General features: G+C 39.7%; 1 protein-coding gene across 1 annotated transcript in view; it reads right to left on the reverse strand.

Annotated features, from left to right (window-relative positions):
* Positions 1 to 17,869, reverse strand: part of SYCP2 (synaptonemal complex protein 2) — a 51,353-nt gene that overhangs the window by 2,626 nt on the left and 30,858 nt on the right. Inside the window, exons 23-36 of the mRNA XM_037059998.1 lie at positions 17,361 to 17,488; positions 16,579 to 16,615; positions 14,473 to 14,543; positions 14,320 to 14,377; positions 13,424 to 13,479; positions 12,645 to 12,702; positions 11,992 to 12,163; positions 9,194 to 9,231; positions 8,293 to 8,463; positions 6,167 to 6,365; positions 5,001 to 5,185; positions 1,819 to 1,909; positions 1,406 to 1,552; positions 736 to 860 (exon numbers count right to left, since the gene is read on the reverse strand). Coding sequence (XP_036915893.1) covers positions 736 to 860; positions 1,406 to 1,552; positions 1,819 to 1,909; positions 5,001 to 5,185; positions 6,167 to 6,365; positions 8,293 to 8,463; positions 9,194 to 9,231; positions 11,992 to 12,163; positions 12,645 to 12,702; positions 13,424 to 13,479; positions 14,320 to 14,377; positions 14,473 to 14,543; positions 16,579 to 16,615; positions 17,361 to 17,488 — 1,536 coding nt within the window. The remainder of the gene's footprint in view (positions 1 to 735; positions 861 to 1,405; positions 1,553 to 1,818; positions 1,910 to 5,000; positions 5,186 to 6,166; positions 6,366 to 8,292; positions 8,464 to 9,193; positions 9,232 to 11,991; positions 12,164 to 12,644; positions 12,703 to 13,423; positions 13,480 to 14,319; positions 14,378 to 14,472; positions 14,544 to 16,578; positions 16,616 to 17,360; positions 17,489 to 17,869) is intronic.

A 17,869-nucleotide genomic window follows, 5' to 3' on the forward strand; every position in this document is an offset into this window, starting at 1 on the left:
AAGCTCAGAGGGGCTTTGCCCGAGGGCCCAATCGGTAACGGTTTTCATCAGGACACCACGCTCTGCGGCACTTTGTAAAATGCTGGTGATTACAGTTCCCTTCAGGAGCAAACCTCAGAGTCAAGTCAGAATGACTGACTACCGTTTTTCTCAGAAACAATTCATTCACGTCTAGCAGATACATGATAATACAGGACACAGCAACAGTGGGTTCCCAGTTGCTCACATGGGAAATGACACAAGAATGAACTGTTTCTCACACAACTCGAACCCTATTTCTGCCCCACCCTGTATAGGAGTCGGGCTTCTCTGCTCAGTAGGCCAGCCGTGGCCAGACCAAGCGACCACACCGGAGCCTCAGGAACGAAGGACACCAAGTGCAGGGCCGGGCAGACTCGGGAGACAGGGCTTCTCTGGCTTGGGCCCCTTGCCTTTCAGTTCCCACACTAGCGGTTCCTCGGTGAGATCAAAAAGAGAAAAAATCACAGAAGAGTCAAATAGCAAACAAACTAAAAAGAGAAATAGGACAAAGAGAAAGGACCTGTAGAAAAAGAAAGAAGAGGGATAATGCACAGATTGTGGAAGAGAAACTCACTCGTGAAAAGTTTTCACCAGTATGTGAGGAGAGCTGAATTCACGAACGGGTGTTTTGTTGCCAAAAGATCAAACAAGTGGATGTTCTAGTAGAAAGTATGGTATATGACCACATTATGTGTTACAGTCTAAATAACTCACATTAAATCTCTTCTTAAATCCCGTATTAAACTGCTCACACACCATGCCTGAGTCTGAAGTGCCGGCTCCCCAGTCTTTCTCAGGAAAAGAGTCGTTTGTTGACACTGAAGATGTGCTTTCAGACACTAAAAAATGGAGACAGCCATCCAGAATTAAAATACTCATTTTAACGAACTTATCTTTACTTGTCATGAGGCCGAGAACAAAATCTTATTTCCTGTTCTATGTGTAATCTAAGGTTTATGCAATCAAAGGCATAGACGTAATTTTTTAATTTAAAAATAGCTGATTTATAAAAAACCTTTTGGGTATTAAAACAGTAATGGTGACATTAAAATGGAACATTTTCAGATTATATTTAACTGGGTTTGGCTACTTTCATGTTATTAACCCAAGTATTTAATAACATGCTAATTTCTGAGTAAATCCATAATCTAGTACCCTAACCTGCACAGGGTTACCAGTGATAGAAAGATGAGGGATACTGACGCGCGAAAAGGAGCCCGACTGCGTCATCCGCACCACGTCAACTTGGTGCAAAGCACCCTCCTCTCTGGTTCTAACCCAGTGTCTTCACAAAGGGATTTGTTTGGTGGATGGAGTTATTCGAGATCTAAGAAGCTGCCTTCCCAGATAACTGCCCTCTGACACAGGCACTTGCTACACCTACTTTTGTGATCTGGATCCTCTGTTTTCGTCCATTTGGGGGGAAGCGAGCGTGCTCCCCCTTCCTGGTCCCCTTCCAGTCGGCCTTCATCGGGGTAACTCAGGTGATCTTCTATGTACATGCGTTTGCGACAGAGGTGGTGTGTCGGGCCTTAGGAACAGTTAGATGGTAATGCTATCATCTCGATTAAAATACCTCAGATGTTCTTGCTTTTACTAAAAAAGCATTTATTGCAGTTAATTATTTCTATCATTTCAGACAACTGTGCATTAAATTCTGTCTGGTTCCTCATTTTCGTTTTGACATTAACTAACTTGAACAATTTAGTGTGACTTAAAACACATGATTCCTTTAGACGAAACGTCAGCACATCCCAGGGATTAACCGGAACACAGGGCAAAGCTGTGAGCACCAACCCGATCCGTGAGCAGAGCCGCCGCGCCGCGCACTCCCTGTCCTCTCTCCTCCTTCACTGGACGTGGATAATGGAGATGCTGAGTGAGTTTCCTAAAATACATACCGAAAATTTTTAAAAAGCACCATAAGTACTTTGGGACTCACCTTTGACCATCTTTCTCAAGCCCTAAAGTCAGTGTGTTGCAAACACTGTCAACTGTTTTTTCAGATTGTTTTGTTCCTCCCTTTTCACCTTTGACACTGTGTAGTAACCTAAATTCTTAGGTGAATCTCAGTCTTAAGTCTCAGTAATACTTTTCCACTGGCTTTTGTGTGACTGCCCTGCTTTTCAGTTCTTCCTTGTTCGGGTTCTGATTTCGTTGAGTCAGAAAATGGGGGACTGTAGAAAATTAAAGTCTAAACTCTTCTTTCAAGCTGTATCTTTAAGACATCTTTTTCTCATCTAACCTTATGTTTTACTGTTTCAACATACAGGTTTCTTCCTTCCAGTCCAATTGGCTCTTTTCCTAATTTGTAAAACTCTGTGTCCGCTCCAGTCCCCTCCCTTTACTTCGATCGCAGCTCTTTGCCCACTTAGTCTGCTGGTGCCCACCCTCCCAACTTAGGGCTGGGCTGGATCCCGCCCTGCCCGTGCTGTGAAACACTCATAACTTTCGGTACTTGACAGATTATTAAAACACTTTTGCTGATAGAGCGATGGGCTTGTGTAAGTGACAAAAAGCTCAATCAAATTCCTGTGTAATCATGAAGCCAGAAAGTCCTAGTTGTAAATACAGAAGCTGTGGTCCGCAACTGTGTTCTCACTCTGTAAGACCTTGCTACTTACCATGTAAAAAACTTCAGCTCTTTTCTGTGATCAAACTATCCTACAGATTTTAAACAACACATTTACAGATAATAACAGTTGGAAATATTATTATAATTATTACAGGCCAGTTACAGATTCTTATCAGACCACCTTAGTTTAAAGAAAGTTTGATGCTATACTATTGTAATATCTCCCTTTTACTTTGTATATAATTTTAATTGATAATTGGAGGTTTAATTTCCATGAACGGTTTTTTCTGAACTGTAACTACTTACATCTGAATAGCTAACGCAGTTTGTGTTTTTTGAGTACCACCAAATTTACATGGTCCCTATGTACAACAGTACTATTCTTAATAGGAGTAAACCTGGGCTATGAATAAACAAGACATAAAGAAACCCAAAGAAAGTAAAAAAATTAAAGCCCCCCAAATTAAACAAACAATGTAAATTTTGAGGGACCAATTCCTTTGCTGCTAAAATTCAACCCCTATTAAAAAATGAAAACTAAAAGCCTGTAGACAACTAGAACATGCATTTCATACCAAGCTCTACAAAACACCACCACTAAGCTGGCCCGTTCGTATGGTATCTAGTTAACATTTCGCCGGAGGTCATGGTCACCTCAACAATAAAGAGACCGGAAAGTACAAGGAGCGGAGTGGAGTACGAAATTATTGGGAGCAACAGGGTGCAGCTTTCTGTGTGCGCAAATCCAGGAGAATCTAGGCAGGCAGACAGCCCGGTGGAGTTGCCATGGCTGTGGGAGCTACAAAACATCAGTAGTGTTTTTCCAGAAAAGCAAAAAACTAAACCCAGAAAACAGTTTATTTTTTCAATACAGTAAGAAGGCAACCCTTAAAACATTTTGGGGTTAATCTAACAAGTAGTGTAATTTGCTCTGTGGAAGATTTGATACAAGACCGAAAAGTAGAAAAATGAAATATGTAGATGAGAAAACTCAATATCAATACTGGGAAATGGCAATTATTTCCTTAAACTAGTGGTAAAATTCATACAGACAAGTAAAGGGCCAAGAGACTTTAGAAGTGAAGGAGCAAGACCAGGTGTGGCGCGGTGGGAGACCCCCAGCAGTGCGAGACTCCACTAGTTAAAGCGCCGACGCGGTGTCCTCAGTTTTACCGGCCAGTCTCACCGCAGACCCAGTGGCTGCCACAGCTGTCCCCAAACCAGCATCACAAATGACGCCAAAGGAAGGGGGACACCAGGCCTGGTGGCGCACTAACGTTCTCTTCGTAGGCAAAGGGGAAGCCAGGAAAAAATATCTGTATGTAGAGGTTATCTTAATATCGTACAGAGTAAGATGATTTTTTCTCTTGTTGTGTACTAACTATATAAATATTCGAGTATTTACAGTGTATAAGGTAGCATGCTTACATAATAAGCCTATTTAATTTTTCACAGCCCCATTTTACAGATGGGAAAACTGAGGTGCAGAGGGAATCATGAACTTGTAAAGTGATGTTACACAGGCAGCAAATGGTGGAGCTGGGATTTGAATGCAGTGCTGTCTGACTCACATCACTTTCAGCTGTACCCAGTTATGGGGAACTCTCTTATCTTGGCAAGCAGTGCTGTAACTTTGTTACTACTGCAGAATTCTCCAAATTAAGCCATCAATACAAACCATGCAAAAATGGGTGGGGCAATTATGAATTGGTACTAAAGTATGCACAACTTAAAAATTCAATACAAATCTACTCCTTGTAGACATTACATTTTTACGTATCTCTCTCACTTTAACCCATAATTGATTCATATTTCTAATATCTTTTTTGAAGACTTTTGAGCCTACCTACATATTTTATTAAGAAACAGTACATACAACAACATGTAAATTTTCAATATACTGAAGTTCATATTCATACCATTTACCTACTAGTTTTAAAGTTCTTCCCAAACTCCAAAGTGAATGCTGCAGTCCTATTTCCAACTACAGTTCCTGTCAGTTGCTTTGTCAGCCTGTGACTCACAGCTCTGCAGGGTGCAGGCTTGGAGTTAAGGCAGAAGCGGAAGGCAGCGATGCAGTTCCATGTGTGAACACACATGCAGAGCCTCAGGGGAAGCCACCATCGCCCCGGGGGCCCCCGCCGGCACCCCGTCGGCACCCCGTCGGCACCCCGTCGGCACCCCGTGCTCTCAGACCAGCCCCTCTTCGTGTGCGGCAGCTGCGGCCAGTCTCTGAGGCTCACTGGGGCTGTGTCACTGGGGCTGCGTCACTGGTCAGTAGGCCCCTCCTCTCCTCCAGACTAGACACAAACCTTAAGCTAAGTAGATAAGCAATATGTACCTGATTACAGACAACGATTTGCCCACCTCAACTATATCTGATAAAGGAAAAGTACAATCTTACCGAAGAGAGGGACTGTGGAATGGGTGAGCAACTTTCTCTGGCACATTGTAAATTTTTTTCACTGTTTCTCGGTAACTTGTTTGGGTCTCCAACACCGTATCTGCTGTTCAGGGACTCAGGTGGTAGGGCTTTTGCTGCGCAGCCGCGATCCTGAGTGAAATCCTGGTCTGTCACTTCCTCTACACCTGTATTTCTCACACAACACAAACGACACCGAGACGGCTGCTGTTACTGACGTCTGCTTCAGAAACGGTGTGATCTACCAAATCCTTAGGTCTGACTGTATTTAAAAAGGATAAGCTTTCACTACTAAACAAGACAAAATAATGCTTAAAATGTTGTATAAGACTTTAAAACTATGAAGTGACTGCATTTAAAATGGAGCTGTAATCTGCGCTCTGTCGAGCAGCCCGAGGACTCCCGTCACAGCCGGTGCCGTCACAGAGCAGAGTCACGGAGCCGACGGCTGCAAGGGCTCGGTCATGTTCAGATGAGGAAATTCATGACTGCGAGAAATCTTAATGTACATGAATTCTCAGTTTTCCTACCAAATCAAGGCGTGTGCACCTGTCTTTGAGTGTGTATGGGCTTATCTGAGATGACTGTGGTACCAAGCACAATGAAAATATTCTAGAAAAGAGTAGCCACTTTAGAGGAAGTATGTGTGTTAACTCATGTGAAGTCTTGAATATTAACTGAAATTATGGATTCTTAGAAATGCTTTAAAATGGGTGTCAGACTCATTTTCCCCTGGGGCCACATCAGCCCCGAGGTTGCCTTCAATGGGCCGAATGTAATTTGGGACTGTGTACATGTAACTCCTCCGCAACGGTTAAGCGAGGGCTCGGCACTGCGACCAGGGAGAAGCAAGGTGCCAGGGCGGGTAAAACCAGGAGGAGGGCGGGGTTCGGCCCGCGGGCCTGTTGTTTGCCACCTGTGCCCTCAAACATCCTCGAAAGGAACTGGAACAAGTGCAAACTTCAGTGACCAGCGGCACTGTTCCCAAGTCTACTTAGCGAAGACCAAGTTCTGAGCATTCATTTACAAATAAAATTCTGACTACCTACAGTCTAAATTGACCCCTCCAAATTAGTCTTCAAATTATATTTTCATATAGAGTTACAATACAAATTATTAAATATTGAACCAAGAAAAAAGGTACTGACATCTCATTACTTCTACAGACGGTGGACTCCCAGAGGAAGATAGCGGAGGCGAGTCAGGGCTGTTACCGCCTCCCGGGCCTTCCGGCAGAGCTGCGTCCGCCCTTCCTCTTGCTGCGTTCTGCTGCGTCTCGGCGGAGAAAGTGTTCTGCTGGCTCTTCGGCAGCGCCGTGGTTTCCCTTCTGGAATAGGTATTCTCCTCCTAAATGTATTGGGAACTTTCAAATTATACTTGAAGAGCAGTGGTTTACATTGGGCACATGAGACAATTTAAATTACACTGGAGTATTTGTTAAGTGTCTTCTGTTACTACATATGAGCACAGCAGGCACCACCACACGAGTCTTGATAGACTAATACACTGGAAACTCACCAGAAATGTAATACATACACTACAGTGAATGTCATACAAGATACAAACCAACACTACGGGGTCAAAGGAGATGACATTCTGTTTAGGGGAAGCAGAGGGAGCGGCGGGCGTCCCTGGCTCAGTGTCTGGAAAGTGGCAAGAGACGTCCGAGAGGACGGAGGACAGCTGGCAGAGCAGCGCGGGGCTCGTGTGGAAGTCACAGGTTATTTCAGCTGCGCCAGCTCTGGGGTGTGCTGGGGAGGGGGACATGAGCTTGCAAGGGTAGGAGATATTCAGGGTTTTTCTTCGAAGAGACAGGGTGGTCTGGGAAGACCTCCCTGACTACATGTGTAGTAAGAAGAGATAGAAAATATGGAGACAAGCTACAGTGTCCTTAATATCTTCCAGGTAAGAGATAAGGTTCCACTGAGGGGGTATGGAAGGTCAATGATTTAAAGTCAGAACGGTGTAGTATTCAGAGACCTACCTTTAGTGCCAGACTCTCTGGGTTCAAACCTTTGTTCTACTATTTCCTACCTGTGCTGACCTTGGGCACGTTCCTTCATCTCTCTGAGCCTCAATTTTCTCACTTGTAAAATGGGACATCAATAACAGTACAGTCACCTGTAGTGCTTATGAGCTTTTCAAAAGTCAAACCTGTAAGGTACAGATGCCCCTCGATTATAGTGAAGTGGTCCCAATAAACCCAATGTATGTCGAAAATGCAGTTCAGTCAAAAATGCGTTTACTGCACCTAACCCACTGAGCTTAACTTGTCTAGTCTGCCTTAACTGTGCTCCAAACAAAAGATCCAAAAGACCCAAAAGACGCTGGCCACACAGTGCACTGCACTGTGGGTCGCTGGCCCTGGTGACCATGTGCGTGCCTGGGTGCTGCGGCTCATGAGAAACGTATCGTATCACATTTTGCTAGCCTGGGAAAATATCAAAATTCAAAACTGGAAGAATGGCCTCTATTGAATGTGTATTGCATTCGTACCATCATAAGTCAAATTTTAATTTGAACCATTGTAAGTTGAGGACTCTGCACTTAAGATAGTACCTGGCACATTATTAACACTATTTTTTAAAACTTTGTTCAGAAAAGCTTTCAAGTATGGGTGGATAGGGATGTCTGTGTCACCACGGGATTTAAGGACCGTTCTGTCTCTGTGCTTAGAGCGGTGTGTGTGAGAACTCAGCCCGTACTTCCATTTGCAGTCAGGAGAGAGAACCATGGTTTCCTAACGGTCTGCACTTCCTTGGAGCATAATTTTGGAAAGATCTAGTACTTCTGTAATTCAAGGATATTATTATTTTTTAATTAAAGGTTTTATTTATTTACTTTTAGTGGGTGCAAGAGAGTAGGAGGGAGGGAGGGAAACATGGATGTCTGAGCGATACATTGATAGTTGCCCCTTGTACACCCCCTGCCGGGGACCTGGCCTGCAACCCAGGCCTGTGCCCTGACTGGGAACCAACAACCTTTTGGTTTGCAGGCCAGCATTCAATCCACTGAACCACACCAGCCAGAGCAAAAAGGATATTTTCTTGAAGTTATAATTCTAGAGTCAAACATCAGTTTTGTAACGGGAATGCCACCTTATTATAAATTTTAACATATTGCCTAAGGATCAATTTTTAGAATTATGTAAGTTTACTTATAGAGGGTTATATCTTAAAAAGTGAACAGATAAATGTAACATTTTTATAAAAACACACTCTATATTCAGTATTTTACGAGGCGTTTAGAAACCCCCACGACTGTTTCTACTCACCTTCACCAGCCATCTCTCTCTCGGGGACTGTGAAACTTCATGTTCACACTCCGACTCGGAGTCGGAGAGGTCTTTGTAGTTCACTCTGCGGTTTGCTGCCCTTCGTGGGCGTCTGCTTCTCCCATCTGGAATGACCTCGTCTGCCTTTCTGGTGACCTTTTTCTTGGGTGTCTTCGGGAAAAAATTTCCTGAATGTTATATCAATATTTGAGTTACAAGTACAAGTTATTTGCTGTAAAACTGAAACTGATAACACCTACATGAACTCTTTTTAAAAATAAAAGAATTCATGATTAATATTTTAAAAGTGACTGGAGAGACAGTTTTTAAAGAATGACTGGTATACACCAGAATATTACTTAGCCATAAAAAATTAAATCTTGCATTTGCAACATGGATAAACCTGGAGATTATGTTAAGCAAAATAAGTTGGACAGAGAACAACAAATACCATAATTTCTATTATGTGTGGAATCTCAAAAACAAACAGAACAGCCAGCAATTCATACAGAGGACAAACCAATGGTTGCCAAGGGGGCGGGGGATTTGGAAACACCAACTTCCTGTTACACATTTTTTAAAAGGGCTGGATTTTATATTTCTATTCCAAATATCTCTCTACCACCTTTTATCCCTGCCATTAAAGCTCTAATTTATAAAAAGAGGAAAGAGAAGAAGAAACAGAGGTATCGAAAACACCTGTCAACGTAGGAAAACACAGACTTAGAACAGGCTGCCGTTCACACAGGCACAGGTACAAGGAGGGGCACAGAGACGGAGACGGTCATGGGGAACAAGTAACCGATAACAAGGATAAAACTATGAGATGACAAATTTTTTCATGACAAGGAGAAAAAATAATATTTAAATGAATCTCTGAACACAACCTTCCCAGTTTTACCATTTTAGATCTTGGTTGTTCCGTTTCCAAAAATGGTCCTGCAATTCAAGAAAAAAAGGTTAAATTTTTTCAGTTGGATAAAAACTGGCATTAAAATGTATTAGAATGTTTCTCCATATGTTAAAGTCATAAAAAATAAGAAGACATCTTTAAACTCATTCAAACTTTAAATTTCAAAATGATCTGAGGCTAAATTGACATTGATAACTTTATAATATTTGATACAAATTACCAATTTTCCTTCTCCTTTATTTTATCTTGTACTTTTCAAACACACAAGAGAATATATAATGTAAGTTATAAAGTTAACTTACATTGATTCTACTATTTGATTTAAGAACTAGAATGTGACTAATGTTGAATCTACTTATGTGTATTTTTATGTGACCCTCCATACCTCCTCTGCTGAAAGGTAACCATTATCCTGAAATCTGTTTCTCATTCACTCGATCTCAAAGAAGTTTCAGTTCACAAATATGTATCCCTAAACAATATAATGAACTTTGTGAAACAGAATCACATCATAAGTAATGCTCTAGAACTTGCTTTATTTTTCACTCATTATGTTTCTAAGACTTACCCACATGCTTGAGAGCAACTTTAGTCCTTAATCCCCTTTTTGCCCTTCAAGCACAATTTCAACTTCCTAAAAATTTTAAAGCCTAAGAAGTGGGATTGCCCGAGCAAAGGTGGCAACAAAGTTCCGGAAGAAAGAAGCCCAGTCCTGGCGGTAAGTCCGCTCAACTCCACTGTCATCTGGCCATGAGCTTGGAGGTTCAGCTGAAAAGTACCCACCGACCGTAGCAGTCTAACCTGTCAGGTCACTGCAGGGTCTCTGGTTACTTCTGCTTTGTTAAAGTGCCTTTATTCGCACGTCCTCCCACTAGACCACAAGTTCCCTGAGCACGTGCACCTCCTGCCTCTCCGGTGCTTCATGGCCCGCCCACTGTGACTAGGTCTAGCTGCCTCGTTGAACACAGCCCCACAAGTTCCACCCACGTTCTGGTTCCTGAACACCCACTGCGTTCCCTGAGCACGTTCTGCTGTTTCGTACTTCAGCCTCTCTTACACGTGGTAGTCCTGCTGCTTCTCTTCCTCATGCATGTATGACTTGCCTCTCATCTGTTCTCAAGATTCGGCCTCATTTCTAAACACATGCCAAAGCTCATTTCCATGTCTCTATTTTAATTTCTTTTAAGCCATCACTCCTTCCCCACCCCACAGGTCACTAGTAGTTATTTTTATCCTGAAATAAAATAAAAGCTGATTCCCAGAAAAAAATCCCCAGAAATGAAGATAGTGTAAGGAACCCCCCAGGACAACTTCCGGTGTACCGCACTCGTATCATGGGTGCTGAAAGAAGGAGAGACCAAGAAATTGCAAACCTATTACGACAGAAAACCTCCCTGATCTGGTGAAGGAAACTGACAAGTTGAGGAAGCCCAGAGAGTCCCCACACGAGATGAACACAAAGAGGCCCACTCTAAGACACGTGATAGGTAAAATGCAAAAGGTTAGAGACAAAAATAATCTTAAAAGCAGCAAGAGAAAAGCAGTTACCTACAAAAGAGCTCCCTTAGGACTGTCAGCTGATTTCTCAACAGAAACTTTGTAGGCCAGAAGGGATTGGCAAGAAAGATTCAAAGTGATCACTCTACCCAGCAAAGCTATCCTTTAGAATTGAAGGGCATATAAAGAACTTCCCAGACAAGAAAAAGCTAAAGGTTTCATCACTACCTGTATTACACGAAATGAGAACGGGTCACCTTCTAGGGGAAAAAAGATGAAAAATATGAATAAAATGGCAATAAATATATATCTAACAAGTGAATCTAAAAAACCCCAAAGAGGCGGAACAGAAATAGAATCATAGACCAAAGAACATGTTGACAGTTGACAGGTGAGAGGGGTGGAAGGGAGAAGCACAACCCGATGGTTAGGGGACCGCCGGGAGGAGGTGACGTACAGGGCAGGGAGTGCGGTCGGTGGTGGTGTAGTGACCGTGCGGGGTCTGACGGGCTGAGCTTTACAAGGACGATCACTTAGTAAGTTGTGTCCCATCACTGGAGGGTACGCTAATATAACATTGTGTGTCAACTGTAATTGTAAAAGAGAACCTTAAATTAAAAAGCTGATTCCCTTGAAATATATAAAATCTTTGTTTTATTAAACATTGAAATTAGTGTTAAGCTATGAAAACGGTCATTATTTCTAGCCCAAAACTTGTACCTCAAACTCTAGTCTAACTACTTCAAGAAACTTGCTTAGAGAAAGCAGAATCCATTTGCTAGGAAAACATTTTGTGAAAGATTTAGGCAAAAATGTTTCTGCAACAAAATTATTTGCCTTTCAATATATTTTTATTGGGTCTATATGAATTCCTAAAAAGTATGTGTTGGCTAGGCAGGGAATGGAGATATTGTCCAAACTTTGCTAAGGTGTTGGGTTCATGAGTACTTAATATATCCGTCTCAATAAAGCAGAACAGTAGGCCAAACATGGAGAAATGATGAGAGTATGCCCTGAACTGAAGATTACAATAAGTAGATTTTATGTCCCTGAGGTCCCATTGTAAAGAAGCAATATAAAGATAACCTAAAATGTATTACCTAAAATAGTAAAAAGCACAACCACGACAGTGTGTGTGTATCTGTCTTCACTCTTTTTTTCTACTCATAAGGGTATGTAATTAAAAATGGTGTCCACATACAAAAACAGACTTATCAACCAACAACACATTTCACATAGTTGAAATAATAGAATCGTTTGCAATATTTCTCTATAAAGTGATTTCTTACTTGGTCTCCCACTCTTCTGTCTTTTCTTCACACTTTTACTCCTGCCGTACACTGCTGGCTGTGGCTTGGGTTTTGGTTCCGTCAGCCAGCTAATATCGGTCTTGTTATCGTCACATCTGTACTCTGTGTCAGTATCACTAAAGAGGTTTTTCTTTTTGTGACTTGTTACAATCTATTTTTAAAAAAAAGATCCTTGTAAAAAACGAACAAATGTGTCTACATGTCATGCAAAGTAAGATCAGCCAAAAAAAAAGTCCACTAAAAACCCAGAAAAACTAACAGTGCACAGTTCTAGCAGACTAATCCACCTGGCATTAAGGACCTATTCAAGAAAGTCACTTGGAAATCTAGATCAGAGAGCAAGGTGTGTATTTGTTGTCAGTGTGGTTATAAATAAAGGTTAAATCAGAACAGCTCGCTCCTGCAGAAACGTAGCCTGTCCATCAAAGAAGGTGAAGCTGTCACAGCATCACTCACTGGATGACCACAGAAGCTCACACTGTGAAGAAAAGTCGTAATGAGAACACGTAATTTCTGAGGGACACAAGTGGTCCCATTATTTCTGTTTTGCAGTTCTGTGATAACCTGTGGTATTGGAAAATCATTGAAAGAAGTACTAGTTTTAATAGACATATCAGGATATTATAACTTACTCTTTTATCTCTTGTTTTGAGAGACGGTTCAAGTTCATCATGATTCCTTAAACCAACCCTTAAACAAAAAATGCATTCATTAATTTTTATTAACTTTAAGTGCTTGTTTTCTTAAGGTAGCATGCACTAAACAGTTAGACCTGGGTTTTCAGCCTTACTCTACCAGTTCACTATATAATGCTGGCTATGTGATTTTTTCTCTCTGACCTCAGTTAATTATAAAGTTATAAGGTTAGATAAAAATACTACTGAATCCTTTTGGCTTTATAACATAAGCTATATAACTAATATTTAAAATGCACAGAGTCCACATTATTAATTCTAGAAGTACTATTGACTGTTAAACTACATAGGTTTGAACTGCACAGGTTCACTTATACACAGATGATTTTCAATAAATATTGCAAATGTATTTTCCTTTACTAGAAGAATGTGACATTTAACACACATGACATACAAATATGTGTTTATCAGCTGCCTATGTAATCAGGCTTCTGGGTCAACAGTAGGCTGTTAGTAACTAAGTTCCGGGGGAGTCAAAAGTTCTACACGAATTTTTAACTGCACAGGGTTGGTGCACCTAATGCCCATGCAGTTCAAGGGTCAGCCATAGATGCTGAAAGAATAGGGTCATAATGGGAGTAATCATGACTATGGCCGTTTAATTCACTCTTTCAGTATATTAAAAACTCTCAGATAAACTGGGAGGATTTAAGAAAAAGAACAATTGAGATAAGTGTATTCTAATCTGATCCAGCTAGTTATAATAAAGCACTTACAATTTTATTGAATTATCCACACAGGCTTCTCTAGTTGTAGCTTGAAATTCCTGGATCTATATTGTGAATAAACATCAATTTTTTCTAGTGTCAAAATAAGGTAAACAAAAACTAGAGGAAATAAAGTCTAGTTTCTATCACACCATGTACCTATAAGATGTAACAATAAAATTAAGCTTACTGAAATGGTTTCATATTTAAGAAACCTAGTACTATACAATATACTAAAAAATGAGTAATTGTTTTAAAATTTTAAAACAGTTGTAAAAATTTTATATAGTTGTATCTAAGAAAAGTGATTTTCTTTTTTTTTTTTAAATTTTGTTTATCTTTTAGAGGGGAAGGGAAGGAGAGCGGGAGAGAAATGTGAATGTATGGTTGCCTCTGGTGGGTCCCCTGCTGGGAACTGGCCTGCAACCCAGGCGTGTGCCCTGACTGGGAATCAAACCATGATCCTTTGGTTCACAGTTCCACGCTCAATCCACTGAGCCACACCAGCCAGGGCAAAAAGTGATTTTCTTGATGAAGTAGTCTGAGTTCCTTTATGTCTCAATTACTCATTTTCTCTACTTCAGTCCAGAGGACTTCAAAGGAAATCAAATACACCTATGTCAGTACCACAGAAATTTAAAATAGTTAAAACTGTATGGAAAAAGACTAGATATGGTGTAGTGAGCACACAACGGAGCAAACAGACATTGCATTATGAAGTTGTGCACCTGAAATTCCTGTAATGTTATTAACCAGTGTTCCTCCAATATATTTAATAAAAATAAAGAGAATATGCATTTTTAAATATTTTAAAGCATACCTATAAGGATGGAAATAAGAGATACACTCTAGTAACTGCATAATAAATACAAAATAAAAACAAAAATAACAGATTTCTAGCTTACTCCAAGTTTTATAATAGGCTCGTCAGTTCCACTCAAATTAAAATTGTAAACATCATTCCTGTAAAAATGAGAAGAAACATTAATTCCATTATGTAATAACTTTAGTTTCTTTAAATATGAAGAAAATTACAAATTTTATGAAAAATTACTTACACTGGGTATTCAGAAGTAACATTAACAAAAGTAGTCTTCAGTTGTCTATAACTTTTTTTCTGAACCTTTTCCTAAATACAAAAGTTGAGATAAAACCATTCAAACTTGTACATTCCTACGCTAAGCAAATAACATGCAAATTAAATTTTCATATTATTTTCTAGTTGTTTTTCCACTAACATAAATTTTACACTTGTAACAGTTTCCTTAATGTAAATTAAAGTGTTAAACATCCACAGTTAAAATATTGAGGACTTGAGTATTAACTAAAAGCGTAATGAAAGTATAAATCAAATAACTCCTTGTACACAGGTAAAATGACCTCACGGCGTTCTACATGCTGAATCTTGGTGCTTGTAGAATCACACTCACAAAGCACTTGTTTCTTGTACTCATTTGCTTTAACTTCTTATATAGAAAGAATTTCGGAGAGGCTGGAGTTTATGTAAAATCTCATGTAAAAGAGTCAAAATTACATTGCAATCAATAAGGATTATTAGGGAAAAATAATGTGTACTCCTGTAGCCTGCTGTTCAAAATATATTAGACCTCATCAAAGAACAGTGAGGGTAGAGAAGTTGTTAAATAAAATGTTAATCATTGTTTTTAATTTTCACTGAAGATATGTTTTTATTGATTTTAGAGAATAAAGGTGGGGGTGGGGGGAGAGAGGAGGAGAGAAACAGCCATCAGTTGCCTGGGCACGTGCCCCTCCCGGGACGGAAACTGCAGCCTCGGGGAGCGCTCTGACTGGGGGCCGCGCCTGTGGCCTTTTGGTGCACGGGGCTGCGCTCCAGCTAGTCAGGCCACCGCCATATTCATCTTCAGTTTTTAGTATTTCTTTTGGCTGTTTTATATAGATTTGCATTATTCCAAAAATTTCTTTCAATGTATTCATTCTCTGACCACTTTATCTGACTTACCTTTTTAGTATGATTTCAACCCAGGGTTCAGATACACACATTCAGCTGCATGCGAGTGTGTGCTAGGCATTTCAGAAGATATAAAACTGAGCAAAGATACTAAAGATACAAGGATGAGCAAAGGTGTTATACATGACACAGAGATGACTAAACAGTTACGCTCTTGTAGAAGACTGAAGTGTTACAAAATAAAAAGAACTGCAATAGTGAGGAAAATAGCAAAAAGGTAAAAAATTATTGTACAGACTCAAAATCCTTGGTCATTTGGGCTCTGAATCAGAATACCTTGGAAACTTTTTGTAAAGAAGGTAGACCTCAAGTAACTCTTGCAAGGAGGAATAAAGTTTTCACAGTCAGAAAAGAAGGTGAGAGCCTGCCGAGTCAGTTCCAGATTCTTTCCAAAGGTGGAAAAAAAAGGAAATGAGCACTTCAAGGAATCTCAAGTTATATTTTAGCTACCCAAAGCATGCCCAGGAAACTATTAGGAAACAAGACTGACTTTTAAAGGGACCGGGGAGCCAGACTAATTCTCCACCCTCAGCTCAATAAGCAACAGGATCAAAGAAAGGGTCTGAACAGAGGATGAATGACAAGTTTGAATCTCTGCGATTTGGAAAGAAAACAGCTGGCATGAATGAGCGGGCACAGAGAACTACTCGAGGCAGTGTGACTTACACAAAGGCTATTGTGGTAGTGATCCAGGGATTAGAAATTTAGAACTCCAACTAGAAAAAATAGGACACTGGAATAGGCAGGAGAGGGAAGATTCAAGAGGAACTTACAAAAGGTAAACCTCAAAATTTGAAATTAAGTGGAGAAAGTAGTTGTGAGGAATAAGTAAAAGATAATTGATACATTAAGCCTGGATGAATAATGATTTTTAACAAAAGTAGGGATTTAAGAAGTATCTAATTGTCAGGAGAGAGAGAAGTAGCTAGAAAAAATGGAGCTATACTGAATCAAAGTAAAAGTGACACACACACACGCAGTGGAGCTTTTGCTTTGAAAAGCAGGTTGGAGGGCTTCTTCGAGTGCTTGCCGCTAAGATGTCAGTGTGACCTGCTTCCATGTGCCGAAAACGTTGACTCTGATTCCACCCTAGTGCTATTCCATCTTAGTGGGTACAGTCAGCTGTCCCAAAGTTTAACTGTGTGTATATTTGGTGTAAATAAATGAAACCTACCTTACTGAGCTGTAGATCAGATTTGTTTGAAAAAGCACTACAAAAAAAGTTTTGTCAAAATTATAAAAGCAATTAAATATCAGTAGAATGTTTTCATAAAAGGCATTTTATATAAGGTCCCAAAGTCTACACTGAAAATGCTACAAATAACTGAAAAGGGCAGCACTGGTCTCATATTTTTCCAACTTCACTCAGGGTAAATAGCAACAATAATGCTTAATTCACTCAGGTAGCAGGAGGTGCTAAGCAATTTAAATGGGATGGTTCTGCCATGAAAATAATTTTTTTCATGTCCTATAATAAGACTGGAGTAAATTTAAATGTGAATTAACCAATAGGCATCCTATAAAAAGACATTTGGTAAAAAGAAAAGAATGAGCCTTCAGAAAGATTATAAACAAGGAATACATATTTACTATATGAAAGTAACTCATTTCAGCTCATTTAAATTTTATTTCATTAAACAATATGTTCAAATATTCTTCATTTTACTAATCAGTAGGCTCAATAAAAAAATCCCTGTAAGTCTATATCCTAAAGATTTAGTTCTGAAATGGTATGCTGTATAAATATGGTGTTTCTGATACTTTGTAAAATGTAATCAGATACTAAAATGTCTAATGTCAAATTGAGTTCTCATTTAAGTAGCTACTATTTATAAAAATAAATATCTATTTTCTACTGGAAAGTTACATTATTCTAACACATTGAACACTTTAAACCAGTATAAAACTAGTTGTATGTGTCAGAAAAATATTCATGTCTCAGATGTAGGAACATACCTGTGACTCAGAGACCCCTTCAATTTCCTCGTGGACTGCGCGCTGCCCTGCAGTTTGTATCGCTGATTGATTCGGCGTATCAAGGAATCTGCTGCAACAGTAAGTTCTTTCCCTTTTGACTTTTCTCTCTGAAACAATGTATCATTTATGTAAACACTCTACAAGTTAACCTTCAAAATGAAAATAAGGGCTGAAAAAATATTTTTAAATTCTGATTCTCTGTCTAATCACAAAGGGAAATAAAGGGGTCAGAAATTAGGAAGTTCGGGCTTGTTAGGCAATAAAATAGGTCAGGATGAGTCTTGTTTAACTCGTAGAAGGAACTGTGCAGAGTGCTCTGTAGATACTACTTTCTAAAAGTTTCTATCCGTGAAAAACAAAAATCATATAAAAAAAACTAAAGGAAACTAAAACTGGGTTCTTTGAAAAGATTTATAAAATTGACAAGGCACTAGTCAGGTTAACTAAGAAAAAAGAGAAAGATATAAAAGACAGAAATTACTAATATC

The sequence above is a fragment of the Sturnira hondurensis genome, unplaced genomic scaffold, assembly GCF_014824575.4.
Source record: "Sturnira hondurensis isolate 20B ecotype Veracruz unplaced genomic scaffold, ASM1482457v3 Scaffold0011378, whole genome shotgun sequence".
NCBI classification, from domain to species: domain Eukaryota; kingdom Metazoa; phylum Chordata; class Mammalia; order Chiroptera; family Phyllostomidae; genus Sturnira; species Sturnira hondurensis.